The sequence below is a fragment of the Wasmannia auropunctata genome, unplaced genomic scaffold (genome assembly GCF_000956235.1).
Source record: "Wasmannia auropunctata unplaced genomic scaffold, wasmannia.A_1.0 LD336002.1, whole genome shotgun sequence".
In the NCBI taxonomy this organism is placed as follows: domain Eukaryota; kingdom Metazoa; phylum Arthropoda; class Insecta; order Hymenoptera; family Formicidae; genus Wasmannia; species Wasmannia auropunctata.
In genome coordinates, this window is record NW_012026888.1 from 459,591 (window position 1) to 480,691 (window position 21,101).

Below are 21,101 nucleotides of genomic sequence, written 5' to 3' on the forward strand. Positions count from 1 at the left end.
TAGTAAATTTGTTTAACATTAGGTACTAATTCTCTCCCCCTCTCTCTCATTAAGTGGCTTACAATTCGTACAACTCGCCTATCATGTAAAACTATGACGTCTAAGATGTCCGAATTAACGCTAGATCTCGATAATAATCAGATCGGATAAATTAATAGTCGTAACTGTGTATGTATCAACTAGGCTAGACTTCGACGGAAAAATATATTTATAAAAAGTTATAATATATATCATATATTAATATACGTTTCAAGCGTTCTATATATATTTATGTATTTATATATATATTCATTTTATTTATTTATATATATATTTATATATTTATATATTTATATACGTATGTATCATTACTAATCTTCTACTTATCTCTAAGCTTCCACATCCTCGCGAATCGCATTTCATACATACTTCATCTTCTACCAGATCTCCCCTCGAACGAGGAGACCTATTGTGTGTTCCTAGGTTCATTTTTCTGTTTCAATTTATAAGTAACTGGCTAAACTCCTCTCTCCTGTTAAATATACAGACAAATAACTCGGGATTCGAGGAATTGAAATGAAATAATGCATGAAACATCGTTACATCTCCCGCGACACTCCGTTAAACAACGCAAAAGAATCACGCGAAGCCTATTAATCGAATAACGTTCTTCTCGCACGACCCCCGTTTATAACAATGCCGGACAAACGAATTCATTTACACCGAGTCGAAAGTCGCTCTAAATCGACCACATTCGATCGCGTCATTGTCTTGGATGGAATCCGTTCCTTATTGGCTTAAACAACATGAACGTCACGAGCTTCTTGAACACGTTTATACAAATCTTGGTTTTTTTTTTACTTATTTTCCTTTTATTAAAGCATCAACGCTCGATAATAATATTGTAAGCTTATTAGACTTCTGACTTTTTTTTTGAACACCGAGCTACCGCTACACCTCTCATTCTCTCCCTCTCTCCCGCTCTCGTTTGCTCACACATTTATACATCCATACATGCATACGCATACACTCATTTTCTCTCTCTCTCTCTCTCTCTTCCGTTCTCTCTCCCTCTCTCTCTCTCTCATTCTTGAAAAATATTTCGTGGTGCACGATATCGCCCTGTTTTTCATGCATTACTTGATTCCAACGTTTAGTACAATTCTACGATCTTAATATCGCGAGTGTCTCCCAACTAGTGTGTCGTCAACATGATTATTTAAAACTCGCTAATAAGGTGAACATCCTTACACGTCTGCCTCTCTTACGTCTTTGTCTTTTCGTCGCGTGTCACGTGTGCACGCACGTGTTTTGTGTATATAACCGTGTCCGAGTCTGTGTGCAAGGGGGACCACCTTCCTATCGTTAATGAATACCGTTTTGTGCGTCTTCTAACGATTAACCATCACAATGACCAACGGTGCCTAGTTTACAATTAATATCTTTGGTATCATGCCTGAGTCTTCCGTTTACGAAAAAAATCACTAAACAATTATTCATAGAATCTTGTTTGGGTTACGGTCACGAGTTGCCGTTTGTCGTATCAAACTTAGAAAAGGATTCGTCCTTCGCGCGACGCGAAACAAGCGATTAGAAATGCTACTTATAGCTCCCGAGGGATAATTAAGTGTACGACAAGGAATGTCGGATTGATTATATGGCAGCTTCGAACCACGTGGAAAATATGACCACGGGAAATGATGTTCCTGCTATCGCTATTTGTTTCAAGCACAAAATATCGGTTTTTATCTTAAAGTCTACGCCTCATGGCAGTTTGGATAATTTCCACCTTTATTCAGCGCGTTGACAGTCAATGAAATACCTATGGGTATACTCACGTCATTTTCTTTTTCTTATGAATTCGTGCTGATTCACGAGGACTATATTCGATTATGCTACTAATAGAGTCAACAATTCGCTTTGTGATAAACTTTCGTTAGTTCTTTAGAGCGAAGTGTAATAAAGAATAATTTGTGCTTGGAACGGTGATCACTTAAGTGATAATAAAAAGGTTTGATCCAAATTTTTACGAAAGAAAAATCTCTCGTCCACGTCGATCGTAAAAACTTCTAAAAAAAAAAATAAAATAAATAAATGCATTGTGAGACTCGCCCTTAGGGGATCCTTTCAGTCTTATTTTAGGGATAATTTTTCGGCGAGCTCTCGGGATGTATTTCAATATGGAATTGATAAATTGAACAAGTTAATGATTAATTTAAAAAAAAAAGAGTGATAATAGAATCTATAAAAGTTTACAACCTGTAGTATGTATCCGTGTATTTGTGTGCGTGTCGAAGAGTTTGGGTTCGATTGTTCACGAAAATTCCACGATCGGTGAAAGACAGTCTGCTGGAATGTAGTTTCTTTGTTTTTTTTTTTTTTCGCGACGCCGTAGAATTGCGGGAGACAGAGATGTCAGAAATCAATGATATATGCGCGTCACGGTGACGCGCAATTACTGTACGCGTAAAATGGATACAAAAAACCGTAGAAAAAATATTTACAAAGCGCAACGACGAATTCTTGTGAACAAAAGACCGTGAGATTCCATCACCACGTGCGTCCGTGTCTCGTCTCTTCAGATCCGTCGAGAGAGCCCGATGAGTGAGAAAAGCCCTCCCCACGTTTCTCTTACCCCTTCCGACGCTCAGAGAGCGTCTCGCGTCATATAGAATATATCACATACATGTTTACTTCTCTAAACACACTGAAATAAGAAGCACTTTAAGATAGATGTCTACATACACCATCGGGCCCAGGTTAGATGGACTGATTTCTCGTTTTCGTTTTCCAATTCTCCTGTCTTTGTAACCCCTAACTGATGTATATGCTTTTTTTTGTATATATGTATTATGTACATATAAGCGCTGTGCCTCTCACCTTTTCTCCCGCTCTCTTTCTCTTTCTCTCGCTTTCTTCACTCTCCATTACGTATATGTGCAGGCGTTGAGAACGCGCGTCTCCGAAGCATACACAGAACTAGAACCGACATTCGCATACAAGAAACTAGAAAGTAATATCGTCTTGAATGACTATTTTAACATATCCAATGGACAGCAACAACGTAATTGTCTGCTGCACGGATACATTAATTAACACATCCTTAATGCAATATAGCAATCTCCACGATTTTATGCATAATTTAAATTTTTGCATAATGTGTTATGCAACAAAAATCACTGGATAAAATTCATATTTATATCGAAATATTAAAATGTATAAATTACATTAAATTGCAGACAATTTTATTTTACAATAAAATTTTTTTAACGTTACTTTACCATGCTCGAGTAACTCTCTTCAGATCCAACAATCCTCACGTGGTGTAAATAAATACTCTACATTTGTAATATATTTAATTTAATATAGGTATTTGTAATATATTAAAAAATATATAAATAAAAGTAAAATAAAAATTACGAAAGAAATGACGAAACAGATAAAAATGTAATGTAAAAATAAAAAGACATAGAAACGTTATTATGTACAATTAATTAAATGCATTCCGTATGATCCGTTTGGTCAATCGCGATAAACATTCGGCCAACAATGTCGATCATCGTGATCGTCTTCAATTTCGAGGCACGCAGCAGTGTTACGTGGTCTATAATGGCACTATCAATCACTCGTATTAAATATTACAACGTTAGAAAAATTGCGTGTTTCGAGTTAGCGGATAGTCTCCTTTAATTGACTTTATGAAAAAAGCCTTGTCGTAATACTATGCTGTGTTAGCTTTACAATATACCGACCTCGATATTAATTGTCAATTAATAAAATAGTGGAGATTACGACATTTTGTTTTGCGAACCATCGCGTAACGTTTCGCACTATTTTGTCAATCGAGCCTAATCACCAAAGTTCACTCGAGTTTACAGTTGTCGAGCATCGATAATCGTAGAATCCCTCTTTCTCTTTCTGTATCCTACATACTCATTCTTCTGTGGATTAGTGCTAAAGATCTACGGCAATCGCTACGCTAAAATGTTTGCGTTCGCCTTATTTATTCTTCAATATGCACGGTTAAAACGAGCTAATGATCATCGTAACGCCCATCGAAACACTTGTGGCTGGAATGTCATTCCTACGAGGATTACGAAATGCTACATTATGACACTGCGATGATACGCGATCTGCAAACAAACTGCTCTCTACGCACAGCTACTTGACTCGACGTTTCCCAATGCTCGTGATGGACAATCGATTTCGCAATTTCGAAAATTCCTCGATCGTTTTTCTTTTATGCAAAACAAACGATAACGTCTAGACTCGATCGACGTAAAACTCTAGTACCCTAATTTTTCATTACGACCAAAGCAAAGTCAGCGTCAAAACGAAAGTCACGCGCAAAATAAGATGATTCAGGATTGAAGGCAAGAAAGAAAAGTATCGCGGCATCCATCGAAGTACTGCGAGATCTCTGGCCTGGACTCTCCTCTCGATTAGTCGCTCTATACATTTTGGTATAACGCGCTAGGACTGTCGAACGCGCTCTTTCTCTCTCTCTCTCATCCCCTCGCGTCGCCGAACCGAAAGTAACGTACGATAGCGATCGTGATGGCGACGGCGATGACGATGATGACGATGACGATGATGGCGACAACGATGACAACGGTGACGACTATGATCGATAGATGAAACTGCAGGGTGGCGTTGGTGGCGGCGGTGGTTGCTGCCCGCTCATGGCGATCGGTACGAGGGTGGGCGAGGGTGACGAGGAGGGAGGGGACGGGGAACTCGATGACACACTCGACGATGGCGAGGGCGATTCCAATGCCCTCGGGCCGGCGAGCTCACGATTTGACTGTCCCCCGGACGTCACAGCGCGACTACTCCTGCTGGCCGTCGTCGCGTTGTGGCGATTGCGCGCTGGCCGTCCTAGGCTCCGGTGACGGCCACCCCCCTCCTCGCTCGTTTCTCAGAGATAAACCTTCTTGACGCTGCGCGTGGTCGCAAAGCCGTCGTTGCGACGATACGCGTCGCCCTGGTGGGAGCGAAGGGTGCCAAAATTGTCGCCGCGGGGACCCCCGCGGAAACCGTAGCCGTCCGGGAATTGAAAGAGGGTCTCCGTGGGGGTTGGCGGTGGTTTCCTCATGGTACCTTTCGGGGACTGGAGTTTCGGAGGTTGCGGAACCAGCACGGGCTCCGCGTAGGTCACCTCCTCCTGCGGTAGCAGCTTCGGCTCAGGCGCCAGCCTGCTAAATGTGGATAAGCAGACATTACTAAGAGCGGCAAATGGAGAAAATTATTCCTTCCACCCGAGTCCGTTCGTCCGTTGAAGCAAACATCTTACCTGTTCACATTTTGGCGTTGCTCAAAGTACTCGTACTCCGTGTCCGGATATGGTAGATTGTCGTCCTCGTCTTTCCTGCATTTTCTGCCGCATAAATAACCGGCTACGAAGCCGACGAACAACGCGGCCAGCGCACCCGCTACCACGGCCATCACGAGAGTCTCCACCGAGTATTGTGGAGGAGGCGTGTCAGCTGCGGATACTTCCGGACCTGCAAATAACATAATATCAATTCGATAACACGTGAAAACGTAAAAGAAGCAAATAACGAATTCGTTCACGCCGGTTGACAAGCTACACGTACCTGAGCTGTCCTGTTCCTCGTCCTGCATGATGTTAATGATTTCGCCGCCGGGGCTGTCCTTATTCGGTATGGAGTCCTGCGGGAACTTGTTCTGATTGGCGGAAATAGCGCCGACGCTGCCGGCATCCTTGTTAAGGCTCTTGCTCGCCGGGCAAGACGCGTGTAGACCGGTCGCGACGCTCTGCAGGAACCTGCTGGCGTCCGTCGCCGCCGGGCCGACCAACGCTCTGCACTTGTTCTCCACCTTGTCCCAGGCGCAGTACGGATCTTGCAGGGCCACGCACTCGCTGCACGACAGTATCCTGTCGCTGTAGCAGCGATGGAGTCTCAGCGCCTGCACCTGACTGTCGGCGATGACGACCAATCGGCCGTCCTCGAGGCCGTCGCCCGCCTGCGAGGCTCGGACGACCTTGATGCCGCGAACCGGTACTGTCGGCGGGAACGCCTGTATCTCCTCGATCACGACCGGACTGACTTTCTGGTGAGAATCGGCGGACTCGGCGTTCACCGCCTTGATCACCTTGCCGTTGTCCGTGCCGATGAAGAGGACGTCATAGGTCTTGCCGCCCGGAGTCTTCACTTGAGGATCCACGGCGATCTGAGTGAATCTGTAACTGGATCGTCAGAACCATGTTATCGATGCCTCCCGCTCTGTGTCGTCAATGCGCGAACACGCAAAGCGATCAATTTACATGTTATAATTCACTCGCTGCGTTTCGCTGTAGAAAAAAAAAAAAAGAATTCGCAGGGAAAATAAAAACCGTCTATCAACGTATCGAGCGTACAGCAACGTAAACCGCGCGCTCGCATCGATGCAAAACATGCGACGCGGCGATGCGCGATGAAAGCCCGAAAGCGTGGTTCCGCGCGCTCGCGCGCGCGCGCAGTTTGCGTTCAATTTGGATTTCGGCTCGCGGCCGAAATCTCTCGGCTCTCGAGCGATTTTCACTTACTGGAAACTAGTGCGTATAACGATCGGCTGGCCGAAAAAGCTCGGCACCGACTCGTCCATCAGCGAGTGCGTGTTGATGAAGTTGAGCGTCAGATCCGGCAGTGTGCGCGAGTCGTTGGTGCACTGGCCGGGCCGCGGATCCGGCACCTTCGTGTCCTGCACCGGCAGCCAGTTGGAGTTCATGGCGCTCTGCTCCTTGAAATTGCCAGCGAAGGTGTCGGCGATGTCCTGCAGCGAGAACGCGCACACCGCCGAGCCGCTTATGCTGTTCACCGGCGTCGTGAAGGTGCCGTAAATGAGCTGGGCCGACGTGCCGCCGTACTGGCCCGATATCAGCTCGGTCGTTGACTCTGCGATCGAGATATTCCTTAAATCGCTCGGAGAACGTATATCCTCGATGATGCAATATGATTCATTCTGTATCTACTATATAAATTCGTATATCCGTTTCTACTGATACAAAACGCTCGAATTCAAGCACTAATGCCTACAATTATAATCCTTATGTAACTTGAAGACAAAAATCTCAATTGAAATGTCGAGATATGGAAAACTTGATTTCACAAATTATTATAAAAACATAAAAGTCTTCTCATGCAAAATCAATTTCAATACATCAAGTGGATGACCAAAGAAAGACCAAATCGCGTTCACATTGTATAAATAAAAAAACATCCAATGAGAGATACAGATTATATGTCTGTCATGCAATATATTAAAAAAATTGAAAATATATATAATTTCTTCGATCACAAAGAAGAGTGAATTTTGAAAAAAAAATGAAAGAAAAAACAGGACGTGAGTTGAATACACTCAGAAAGCGGTCGGTATATCAAAGAACTCGCACGTGGTTCACCACGGGAGTACACGACGTTCGTCTACTTACGTATCTCGTTAAAGTAGAATGGAAAGTCTCCGGTGACGGAGCAATTGAGACGCGACTTCAAGAAGGACGTCCACCTGTTACGGAAACGATGCGGTCCGCCCCGGTCGTATTTACAGACTCGCGCCACGCGAGAGTAGACGGCCTGCGAACGCGAAAATTGCGTCCCGTAAATTTCACTGTGGAAAGCGTAAGGCGAGAAAATTTTATTTCCCTCCCCCACCCCCTACCCCCCTCCCTCCTGCCCAAAAAATGTGTCACGATGAAAAAGGACGAGGCGAATGAATGAGGAAATCTAGTTTCAGCTTTTACGCGCGCTATTAAAGTGACACGCACGTTTCCGGGTGGCACAAAGCGTATAGCATAAAGATTGCGCGAAACTTCCTGCGCGGAGCAGCCTGTACGAAATGTACCGTATACCGTGTACTTCCAGCAGGAAAAAAACGCGATTCACGAAAAATACACTATGGAAATATATACTGCGCGCGCGTAAAGAGGATAAAACGGGCGCGCGTGATTTAGCGGAGAATTTATCGTGACCTGTAATTAAAATAGAATTCGCAAGCGTGTACTCGAGCACGTAAACGAATATAAAACGGGAAGGAAACGGAGGAACGCGCCGCGCTCGCGCGATTCCGAAGATCTCGGAATGATTTATTGTGCCCCCCGCCTGAGATTATAAATTTATTCCGAGTCGCATAAAATTTCTCCCGCGACGGTTTGCCCGCGCGCGCCGCAATCTTTATCCATAATACCGGCGTCCCAACTTTTTCCGCGGCCGGATTTATCTCTTCGCTCGCCGTAAAATTATGCGTCATTATCAGAGAGCACGGAAAGCCCCGGCTCTCCGCCTTTGACAATAAGTCGAGCTTCGACTTAAGCTTTCGTCCGCAATGAGTCCGAGATGCGCTCACAAGCTCTCGCTGCCGCGGGCGGGCACACCCGAGGATATTCGTCTATATATGTATATATATGTATGTGTGTGTAACGAAGAGAAAGAGGAAATGACGGGCTTCTGAAAGCTTGATCTTCAATGCGACGCGACGGGAGAAAGAAATCATAATCGCCTTACTCGCCGTTAAAAAACGTCCGCGCGCGGGAGAGTAACCGCGAGACTTTCGCGAAACTTTCGCGCGTATTATCCGGGCCCGACGCGGAAACTTAATCCCATCCGACGCGACTCTTCCACTCCATTGTTGTCCGTTGACCGTGCGCTAATTCGCGCCGAACAAAATATTGTGGCAGGAGACTTTTTCTGTAGTACGCGAGCCAGCGCCTTTATCGTGCAAATTTCGATTTGCACCGTGAAAGCGGGTGGTGCGGGGTATTAAATCTTACGCGTGAAAATGACGCACGGCGGGAGTTAATGGCGGAAATAATGCTGTTTAAGCGAGTGTCGCTTCCCTTAATTGCACGATCGATTTTTATCGTCGGGACGCCAAAACGCGCGGACGCGTTACATCGCGTTTCACGAGTCGCGCTCGAGATTTTCGAAATACATTTGCGTTTCGCGACGATTCAATAATTACGCGATTCCTTCCACTCGAAATCTATGCGCTCGAGATTTTCAAAATACGAATGTCTACGTTCTGCGACGATCCAATAATTACGCGAATGCGCGTACGACGTGCGCGATTCCTTCCACTCGAAATCTATGTGGGTGTAGGGTGATTAATTGCCGACGATTCCTTACCTTGCCGCAATTGATATATTCTACAGCGGTCTCTCTGAAGAAGAAGTAGACGAAGTCTCCTTGGGACATGGAGCTCACGAAGTTCGGTGCTGCAATTAGAATATGTAGCCATTATTACTAACTGCTATTGCCACCGCGCACGGCGATAGTAAATGGCGCCATAAATTCCCCTTATAAATAAATGAGCGTAATAACCACCTACTGGAACGCAATCGATGGTATGTAATAAAGTAGACAACGCCTCGTACAGTACCTACCCGGAAAATAGGTAGAGGGGGGAAAATCTCGCCCCGCGATTTATTTAAAAACTTCTATTTCCACTCGCGACGTCGCGCGATGAACATTAATTTGAGCGGCTCAAAAAGTTAAGACAGCCGAGAGTACAGTTATTTACGCTAACAAACGTTCCCCTTAATTGTGCCATTAATTTCGACAAACGTGGTAATTAATTGGCCGTAATTACCGGCGATTAAGTGCATCAAGACACTCACGTTGACAAACGACGCGTTAGGCCCGATTATTAACGCTCGAAAATTACGTACGATTCCGCCGTTGATAATCGTGTCTCACCGATGAAATAACAAACCGGACAGAATGCGAAAGTGTCAAATAGACAAGAATCAAATTAGACGGAGATTCGCGACTCGGATGCGAAAGTTTAGCGATACATCGGCATCAAAGGCAGCGGCCAGGTATACGCAGGGCACTCGAGGCAACTCTCATCGCCAATAAACCAGCTACGTGTAAGGAGCCCTTTTATTTTCTCTCGGTTATTTCAACGCCGTCGCCCGGTAAAACGCTGCCGTCGCGTCGCCGCTACCGCTGCGTCGCGGTTCCGCCGTTCCGGTCGACCGCCCGATAAAGTGGGAAAACTTTATCGATTTATTAACTTGACAGGGTTTTCATAAGCTTCTTAGGATTCATAAAGTAATATTAATCTCGCCATGCCACGTAGGTATATCCGAACGACCCGTCGCTCTCCGCCCCATAAATTCTCCTCGTTTTACCCAACCCCTTTAGCGAGAGAGCTCTCCTCCAGCTCCCCCCCCCCTCTCTCTCTCGCTCTCTCTCTCGCTCTCTCTCTCTCCCTCTCCCTCTATCTGTCGTCGCCGGTTCGCCTTCCTTCCTTCCTTCCTTCCTTCCTCGCTTCCTTTCCACCTCGCGTCCCACGTCGCGTTTAACTGCACCACCGTCGAGACAAAGTGCCGCAGAAAATTCGCAGTGAAGACCAGGGCCCTTTTCTCGAAAGGGAAACACTTCCGTCGCTCTCATCCCCACGTTCCCCCGAGTATCTCACCTTCCGCGATCTCCCACCGCGGCCGATTAGAGAAAAATGCCTCTCTCAGACGACACGGTCCGTCCCCGTGTCTTCCGCGCCTCGTCGGGAATCATTCGTCCGGAGATTTTCGATTCGCGATTTGCCGAGGGGAGCGACCGACGCTGAGCAGCGGCATAGGACGGCGCGGCGGCGGGATGGAATTGAATTTTCGACGGACGGAGAGAAAATCAATATTGTCCAACGGGTGGAGAAACTTGATTAGCGCTCTCGTACACCGTTCAATTAAAATACCCCAGCTGGACTGGTGGAGGCTCCCGCCGTCTCCGCCTCGAGCAAAGTGACGTATCAATTTTAACGCCGTGACGACAACGAAGACGGTACTTTGAAGTTGCATATAATACACCATAGTATATAACACACCGAGAAAAATCAGTTTTTAATTTATTAAATCCACAAAGGGGCTCCATATACACGACGATATAAGCGGCAATGTTGGGCGAACAAAGAACTCATCGATAACCGTGGAAATCATAGCGTGTATCAACACGTTTCAAAAAGCGCGATAAAAATCTGTTATGTCTACAGCGTTAATTAAAATCGTGTTTAAATTTCGTTAAATGGAAGAGAAAAAAAACGGTGTGGTGTATTTTCGAATATTTCGAATGTAGCCAAATAAAAAAAAAAAAATACGAAATCATGTAAAAATTCTGGACACCGAATGGAATAGAATCCCATTCGGTCGGATATGATTTAAACAATAACGACATTTTGTCAGTTAAAAATCACAGCAGTTGGCCGACTGCTGTGCGATATCGCATTCCCGCCACACAGACAGGTCTGTATTACGATGCAACGGGGTCGTATTACAATCTCCGGGGCAAATTTCAAGCCGATGGACGCGGCGCGGCAGCGTCGTTACACGAGCACGGAAGATCCGCGGAATAATCTTGGAGCAAGTACGACGAGGGAGAGAGCTTAGAGAACCACGTACACGCACGGTTAATCCCGGAATTACACCGTGTGGATTAGGAGCACCGGGGGAAGGTGGGGGATGCACACGGTCGCGGCTACGATCGCGCGACATTTCTGCGAATAATTTTCCCGGGGGAGGAGGGGGAGGCGCGCGAGCGCGCGCGCCCACCGGATTTTCAAAGTCGACCCGGCGCGCGGCCGAAACTTGGCGTGCAAATATTGAATCAAACTCGCAGAGTTGAACTTTAATGGACGCGGATGTGTATTATGCGGGAGCTGCCGTGCGATTTTCAAACATTCAGACACGTGTTTATCCCGGCGGTTGCCCCGCGCCCGGTGAGAGATCACGTTTGACGGTGGCGTAACGAGGTCGATAATGGACAATAATTATGTCGGGCCGGAATATTAATAGGATAATTTCAGAAGTTGGTAAGCGCGGTAAAACGACGTGATTAAAGTTGCGCATGAGAACGATAATAGCCTCGGTGGCAACCTGGCGAACCGCGTGAAATATAAGCGAGGCCGCGAAAAGTTTCATGCAATTCCCCCCGTTCATTCAAGGAATTCCCTCTTCTTCTACCGTATGGGATTCGGCTTATTGATCATTTTTATTTAATATCGGATCATCGCAGTCCACCTCCATTCCTTGAAACTTTTCTTATTCGATTCTCTGGATAATGTGAATCCCGGTAACTTTCTTCCGTAAACTTTCGCAGATACTTCCGATAAATGCGACTATTGTCTTATTGTTAAGAAACGCGGAGTTCGCAAGGCGCCGGGACTGAGGAGAGAGCCGATACAGAAACGCAAACTTTCAAGAGATACAAATAACGGGTCTTTCGCTACAACTCCTCGCAATTAGAAAGTAACGATTGAATTAATCAGATCTCGGGTTATAAGCTATCTATCGCATCCAATTAGCTCGGTCTAAATCGACGATCCGATCTCGTCACTCTTAGAATCACTATTTGCAGAGAAACCGCTTTCAATACTCTTTTGATAGAACTAGGAATGATAAATAACTAAATTATAAATTAATTCAAGCGTTTCCAGAATAAACATCTCATCTCGTAACTCCGAGTAAAACTATTACGGAATAACATCAGAAATTATATTAAATGCTTTTTAAAATAACATCTGTACATTCTCGCGGAGAGATACTCCGCGCTTGATAATCTACAACTTGCGGCGTTAATGATAATCTACAGTTTACCGCGATGAAAATTAATATTCCGAGTTTCGATCATTAACTACCGACTTCAAACCGCACTTGTCGCGATGTCGAATTAATGGCAAAAGCGCGCCGCGAAAATGAAAATTGATATCCCGAGTTGCGATCGGAGTTAACCGCCGACTTTCAATGTAAATCAGCAGAACGCGATCATTAAGCGTCATCAATCACCCGGGCGCGAGAATTGACGATTGGATTTAGCCTTCTCGCACTCACCGTTCAGACTCATCGAGTCGTACTGCTCGGTCTGCAGCGGCTCCCTATAGATTATCGGGTCCATGCCCGCGAAATCGGCGACCGTGCCGGTGTAGAGTTCACCATCCACGTAGACGAAGGTGCTGTTGTGCTGCGGGTCGTACGGGCACCTAGCCTGGCCGCCCTTCTCCTTCACGATCGTATAGTTGCCCGCGTGCACCGTATAATCACGGCACATAGGCTTGAAGGCGTTGGTGGCGCACACGAAGAGGTTATTCGACCCGGTCTTCACGAGGATGCGAATGTAGTTCTGGCAGTTCTCCTCGGGCGTGCCCTTGACGACGCACATCTTCACGTCGTTCTCCGTCGAGTACCAGGTCAGCCTCTGCTGCTCCGTCAGGTCGGTCAGACTGAGATTATGCACGAGATTTCTGAAACGAGATTATACGGTTCTCCGGTTAAAAATGAAGATTCCGCGGTATGTAGGATAGTAAAACTGTTACAGCTGACCGGGAGTGCAATCGAATTTCTAGGACGAGAATGTAACGCAATCTCTACTGAACAAACTCCTGCAAAAAGAAATTCTCTCTCTTTCTAAAGAAACAAAAAAAAATCTTTAAACTCTAAACTGACATGGTCACTGTTACTGGTATCTTTCGCATTGTTACAACAAGCTGGGAGTAAAAGGACTCTAATGTACGTTGGATGGAGGAAAGAGTTTCCCAAGTTGCAAAGTTAGATGCCTAAAGTAGACATCAACGGAGCGGAGCAAGGCTGTCTGGTTAGCACGGGTTTAGCTCGAGAAAGCGGCGCGTTTGTAAAGTTTCGGCAGTCGATCGTTAACTCTTCTTCATTAAGCACTCCGCCGTATGCTTAGAAGCACTTTAAAGGGGAAGAATCTCTTCGCGCTCGCAGCGCTTACTCCACGTCGCGATCGCGGATTTTGCCGACCGCGGAATAATCCGCGAGGCACACTCTCGTATTATAAGCCTGACGTAACGAGCAAGAAACAAATTTCCGTATCCGACGGAATGTGCACGCGGCGGTGATGATAACGGCGACCGACGGCGGCAGCGGCGCTCGGCAAATCGGCCGAGCAATTAGTGTAATCCGATCAATAACGAACGAGCCTGGATATATATCAGAGTTCATTCACGCACAATGCGTTTAATCCGTGTACGACCTGATTATCGCCGCTTCTGCCGACTGATTTCAGCGTTGAAAACGGCGCGCATTCAGCGTACACGAAACGTGAATAGATTTATCTGCGTGCACGCTCGAGAATCCGAGAGGGGGAGGGAGGAAAAAAGGAAGAACGCGCGCTAATCGATCGAGCGGGAGGGGGAGGGGAGGGTAGCGAGAGAGGCACAATCAAATCGTTTGAATACGTCCCCTAATGACGAATCCAAAGCCCGCATTTATATAGACATATACAATTTATATATTGCGACTTGCAGCTGCAATTATTTTACATTGTATTTGCCAGATCTTAATAATACGACATTGTTAATGTTTATCCCCTTAGTGTACTTGTAGAAAATTTTATAATAAAGATTAATATTTGGAAACAGTATTACGAAATATATTGATAGTATTATATGATATTGATAGTATTACGGACGATAAAGATTCGGATTCAATTCATACATGGTTCGTCGATAATCGATTGAATATGCTCCAACAGTCGCGATAATGTGACATCTATTGTTGTGTTTGACATGATTAATTATCTCATCACGGAATATAATGCTCTATAATAATTTTTGTTTATATAAATTGAACAAAACTGATTGTTTACTAGCTTTTAATGAACAGAACGTATAATTTGCAACGCGTTATATTATATATTAAAGATATTTTTCGAGACCCGCGTATTTGTTTGGAGCGACAATGTCTGTTCCGATACTTCCCTACAATGAATATTACAGGCTGAAATTATGATACAACTTGGAGTAGTGTACAAATGCCGATTAATAATGCATTTTGAAGGTTGTGTACGGTTGTGATACGATTAGCAGTATCATTGTCAAACAGGAAAATCATAATTATTTAACGATGTTCCAACGAGTCCATGGCGATGCACACATAATTAATTTCTACGATTAAAATAATCATTATCTCCGTGACCAAATAACCATACATTCCGGAATAACGTACTTCACGATCGATCCATAATTTAATGATCAAAATTAAAAATTTGCACCCTTGGGCAAGCGGAGATTTCGCGAATGTTTTCGCAATGTCGCCGCGCAACGTGCGCCCCGACTGAATTCCAGATCGACTTCGATCGGGAAGAGAAGTCGCCCGGGCCGGGGATTAAAAAATACTCTGCTTGGACGAGCATTCAATTTACGCGATAAAACGAGTTTGCACATAATATATAGAAGGAATTACACGATTTTCGATCTACCTCGTGATCACACCGTCGATCTCCGGGCGCTCGTGCAGACAGCGGCGCAATGATACGTCGGAAGATGGATAGGCGGGAGGGGGCCTTGGAGGAGACTTGGGGAACGAGCGGGGAGAGATGCGGAAGAGGAAGAGGAATAAGAAGAAGTGGAAGAAGAAGAAGAAGCGGCCCTTTAATTAAAGCACTAGCTCCAAATGAATCCTCTATTTACCTTCCGCCGACCAGAAGATAGTTCCCGTCCCTGAGCACCAGCCGAAAGTAGTCTGTGTGCGTCTCGTTTCCCGTAAACCTGAACACATCCTCCGCACCTGGAAAAGAAAAGCAGAGGAAGGGTTTCGGATTAGTTTTTGTTCTATCGCTTGAAAAGTGGAATTACCTTATTCTATCTAATTAGCCGTCGACGGCCATCGACATTGCTCTTTTGTGACAGTCGACGACGGCTCGTCTTTTCCATCCCCCCCCCCCAGCCCTTCCCCTTTCTCTCTCTCTGCCGCCGCGAAAGACCGGAAGCCGGCTTTAATAAGCGTAATAAGCTTCCTTTTGATCGCGGACCCGATGAACAATGCTGATCGATTATTAACGAACCAACTGTGAGCAGTCTTTCTTAACTTTAGCAGATGGCTGAAAAAAAAGGAGACGTCTCCATTACCCATTAATTATCCATTGACTATAATTCGCGGCAGAAGCAGCTGTTTTGCGGGCTTTCCGAGTGTATTAAAAATCGACTGCCGAATTCGTGCGTAACATGATAACAGTGATTGCAGGATTTGCGCAATGACACATGCATCTACCGCATCGTCGTATTTCACGTTCGAATATCCTGAATTTCCTACATCGTACTTCTGTCCGCACAAAACGTTCTTTCGGACAATGAAATAATCATGTTCAACATCTGCGAAGCGAAACGTTAATGAACGCCTCACTGGGTCCCCGGGTGTAATAAGCAGAAATTTTCGGGGCAATCAATGCCGATCGCAGCAATCTCGGATCCGGTGCATGCAATTCGGGACATATGCATAAATTGCATTGCCACACTGACGTCGCGCGGCGTATGCAGCATGCGAGGTTGCAATATGAGCTTATTAAATATTAGTGCGTCACATGTGACACATGAAAAGAAATATGTTTCTCAATAACGATATTTTGCGATAATAATAAATGGGTCATAATAACGACAGAATAATCGTTTAACATGCTTCTTAATATATTGAACATGCTTTTCTCTCAATTTCATAAAAAATATACTCTCTAATCTGAATCAGTGCACAGTCACTGATTATCAATGATTATTCATTAAATCATCAGTACCAAGTATGTAATCAGTGAAATTTAACTTTATTGACTCTCAAAAATTACGAATAAATAAGTGAATAATCGCTATAATCATTGACAAATTAGTGGACTTCGCTGTTCTTGCTAATTACACAGTGGATTCGGCTCTGTTTCACTTATTTATTAGCAATGCAAGGCATTAAATTAGATTATAACTACTGACTCAATCAGTGACTTTACAGAGATTTTTCACTAATTCAGATTCAGAGAGTAGTCAAAGTGGCCAAAGTAGTGCAAAATTTTTTATATCCATTCTAAGTTTTTAAATTTATTATTTGATTATCGACGGCAGCAGAGTTATCTATCTGGGATGCTCCTGTTTGCACACAAATATAGATAGATAACACTCATTTATTCAACAAATATCAATTGAATGTTCTTTTCGGCTGATTCCAGTGTAATCGATCGATCGATGCAGATCGGGAGCAGACGGTATAATTAAAAGAGTAATTATCAGACGATCCCATATCCTGATGTCACTCAATGCAGATGATCGGACTTGTGCATCCGGCGTCTGTGATTCAGGCCAGAGATAGGGATGCACTTAGTGCATTCAATCGCAACAGCAACAAGAAATGAGGACAACGATTTAACGGTCCATGCAGAACTGGCTATTCACTCTTTGGGAATGGAAATATTTCTATTTACATGCTATCAATTATTACGAAGCGAGTCACTCATAAGTTTTCATCGCGGAAAGTGATAAAAAAATTCAGCTTTATCATTGCGCATATTTATTTAAAATCGTTTGTCAGCCAACCGGGACAGAACTTCGATTACACTATAATTTGAAAAGCGCTGCAACACAAACGCAAATGGCTATATATATAATCTAGCTAATTGCACCATATTTAAATGTAATTAAACGTCCGCATTTGAACCTCACTTATTGGAATGCGTATGATAATTATTCCGGGCTTTGCACATTCAACTGCCACTCAATGTCAACCACTGAACCACCCTCTACCTGATTTATGTAATTCCAGTCATGGATATATATATGTACGTTGCAAGTAACTCATCTACTGACCATATATCGCAAATGTTTGTTAAATAATATTCAGAGTGAGCCAATCGACCATTCTGAATGTTATTTTACAAACATTTGTAGTTGACATTTTTAATAGTTATCTACTACATGTTACACGCGTGCAAGCTCGTATTTATATGTCCTATGAAAATATTTACATGTAAATATATATATATATATATATATATATATGTATGTATATATATATATACATATACATATACATATTTACATGTAAATATTTTCATAGGACATATAAATACGAGCATGTATATATATATATATATTTTCTGCGTACATATTTTCTGAATGGGTATACATTAAAATCTTTCAAACTCGACGATCGGACACATCGATGCCAATCGATTTCAATGACCGGAGAGAGGCGCACCCTCGCATCCAGTGCATGCAATTTGGGTCAGATATAGACAAGCAGCAGTGGTAACAGAAACTCTGCCAATGAACGGATGCAATGCTGAAGCAGGCTATTATCGAAAGCATCATACGTCTTGCCGTAGAAACGAATTAACGTCACGCTGTCGGGCGTTACATTCGTGCCGCCGCTTGACCGTGGCAAGGTTCGAGAGAGAGAGAGAAAAGAAGTCAGATGGATGAACATCTAACTGATATGGCGAGACCGAGGTGAGGGTGACGTGTACGGAGGAAGAGAGCGAGAGGAGGACTGGACGCGCGATGGATCGACGGATAGCCAGATAGAGGCGTCCACCGCCTATCCTCTTTCTCTGATTGCCTTCGAAATTAAACGGACCGGGTGTGTGTCCCGTAACTCCCATCAACTCTGGGGCTCACTCGGTTATCGCTTTCCAAAATTAGCCGTTCGATTTCAGTCGCGTGTCGCGCAAGGTTGTAGCCGAAGAAGGGCGATTCGGAGGCGGAGTTTATTTCGATAATCTTGGCTTGCTACATATCCGTTCGTGAAAAATGCATTAACGAATAAATAATTAACCACAACAAAAACAAATCTGCAAGACAGCCTGACGAGATATTATTAAACGTCAGCGATTGAACGTGATTTTATGATTATACAGATAATCGATTTATATCACAGCCCGATTACTTTCCATTCCAATCTTTGATTTATCAATTTATATTAATACTTTCGCATATTTTTGATATATTAACTAAGACGCTTAAAATATATTAATGCATAAATAATATACGTAATAATAATAAATTTTACTCGAGATACTTTTGTGTAAAAGAATTGTAAAAATGCTAAACATTTTTCTCAATACATTTTCAGAGATCGCAGTATCTATAGAAGCTAGCTCTTTAGAAACGTCGTTCTTCGATACGATCAGTGAAAACCTTCGATTGAAAGGACACGCAATACGAGCCCCATTACCGTAGGAAATTCGTCCCCGTTCCTCGCCCTTTTCTGCGTCGTACCTTTTGTTCCGCCGTCCCGTCGACGAATGGTGGAACTTCGCATCTGCCAGCCATTTGCGGTTAACGTCAAGTTTCGAGCAACGAGAGAGGCGCTCTGATATTCGTGAAAGCCGATACAAAATACAAGCCGCGGACATGTATCGGCTTTCACGCTGCTGCCAGCGGAGCACAAAAACTTGTACCATACGGGATATGTACACTGACGGGAGAATTCATCGTTTTGAGATGATGATACTTCGCCTTACAAATATTTAATTATTTTTGTTTACCGGATATTAATATTATTTCTATACTTATAAGCATACATATCAAGAATTTCCCAACACCGGGTTGCATTTTTCGTAAATATACACAGCGACGATACCATCTCATGAATTTAATAACAATCCTCAAATGGAACCGATAACGGAGAGTCAATATTTCAGCAAGGAATTGAGCTGAGAGATACAATCGAAACCGCTCCCCAGAGCTGCGATTGTTCCTGGAAGAATGCTAAAAAATTGACCAAAGTCGATCCGGTCTATATCGTCCGACCTCTTCCCCTCCCCCTCCCCCCGGAACCACCTCTACAAATCACATATATAAGTTCCTCGGAGCCGCCCGGCAAGTGCCGCGATTCGGAAATATTGAACGTGTCCAAAGTTACGACTCGCCCGTCAAACTTCGCAGATCGAACTTCTCTGGAAAGCGCTTTCGCCGTGCGAGAGACGTTAGGAGGTAGGAGGCAAGAACAACGGCGGACTGAGAGAGAGGAAGAAAGAAAGAGAGGCATATTTATCACATTTTCTGAAAGAGAAGGGAGAGAGAGGTACCGGCTGTTTCACGGGGGTAAACGATGGCGTGCGAATGTCCGTGACTGGTGGGCGGATTGCTTATCAAGAAAGACGGAACGGCTCGTGAAATGGCAATTAAACGCACGATCATCCCTGCGTTAAGACCACTCCTGCGTGTCGACGTCGATCACAGTGGACGCCCGCGCATCTTCCGTCAGTTAATCCGACTGACGCGAAACGGTGCACGCGCCGCGGTTAAATGATATGGGTGACGGCCAAGGCAATTTGATGTACTCAAGATTGGCGGTTGCATTCGGATCGACGCGACGTAGCCATTAATGATGGAAAAGTCGTGGGATTATCGATACACAACGACGATTACAAGCCGTCACAAACGTAAGGAAGATATATGCGGATGTTATAATCATATCTCATTGGAAAAGATTCGTAGATAAAATTACAAAGCGATAAAATTACAAATGATCTTCATAAAATTACAATTTATTTTGTAATCGTGGAATTGAATTTAAGTATGCAAGATTGAAACTAAATAAAAATTTAGCAAAATATTCATAAAATGAAAATTCGGTTTCTTTATTTTGTGTGTCAATCTTGATTATTATTCTAATCTTGAAATTGTAAGATTCGCGAAAGTCGTTATCGTTGTTTTTTTTTTAAAGGACTCTATTTGTTCATACAATATTCCAATATTTATACAATAATTCTTTATCAAGTTTTTCAAATTTTTTTTCACCAAATTAAAAATGATTTTGTTTTAATACAACCATGTATAATAAATTTGAAAAAACTTTTAGTAGTGGGGGTATTTTGTTAAACAAAACAAAACAAAATTTTCTTTACAACTTGAAAGTACTCTTCAAACCAAATTTTTGTTTAAAAATTTTTGTTCTACTTTTAATTCCGACGAAATTTGCTCCGGAAAAGAAGAATCGTTTTTTCAAAAAAAAATTCTTGTTTCATCCTTGAGAGTCTGCACGTATAAAAAATACGTCTCTTAGATTTTTGTTTAACAACATATTTCAAGAAGAATCAGATCGGTTCCAGACGATTGTGACATGTCCCTTGTTAGACTGCTTCTTTCTCACTTCTAGAATGCTGTCTCACGACGCTCTACTACTCTCATAATTATTTCAGTCTTCTATAAATACCTAATCAACTTTTACATATATTCCCACAAGTTTTTTTTCTGGAGAATTCGTAGGTTTAGATTATTTATTACGTACATATGTATTCTAAGAGAGATACATTTTTGAAGTGGGTATGCATGGATGAGGATCACAGAAAAAAATCTAGTTTGCTAGAACCACTGTAAGGCATTATGTATATGCGAGCTGTTCTACCGTA

At 43.7% G+C, this 21,101-nt stretch overlaps 1 protein-coding gene and 1 long non-coding RNA gene across 2 annotated transcripts in view; one reads left to right on the plus strand and one right to left on the minus strand.

Annotated features, from left to right (window-relative positions):
* Positions 1-21,101, minus strand: part of LOC105453151 (semaphorin-1A) — a 189,896-nt gene that overhangs the window by 10,321 nt on the left and 158,474 nt on the right. Inside the window, exons 2-9 of the mRNA XM_011694879.1 lie at positions 15,403-15,499; positions 12,803-13,212; positions 9,105-9,193; positions 7,415-7,556; positions 6,530-6,878; positions 5,577-6,190; positions 5,273-5,483; positions 4,777-5,177 (exon numbers count right to left, since the gene is read on the minus strand). Coding sequence (XP_011693181.1) covers positions 4,898-5,177; positions 5,273-5,483; positions 5,577-6,190; positions 6,530-6,878; positions 7,415-7,556; positions 9,105-9,193; positions 12,803-13,212; positions 15,403-15,499 — 2,192 coding nt within the window. The 3' untranslated portion in view covers positions 4,777-4,897. The remainder of the gene's footprint in view (positions 1-4,776; positions 5,178-5,272; positions 5,484-5,576; positions 6,191-6,529; positions 6,879-7,414; positions 7,557-9,104; positions 9,194-12,802; positions 13,213-15,402; positions 15,500-21,101) is intronic.
* Positions 317-3,212, plus strand: LOC105453150. Its single transcript, XR_974831.1, has 2 exons — positions 317-2,738; positions 2,923-3,212. It is a non-coding gene; the product is annotated as an uncharacterized LOC105453150 (long non-coding RNA).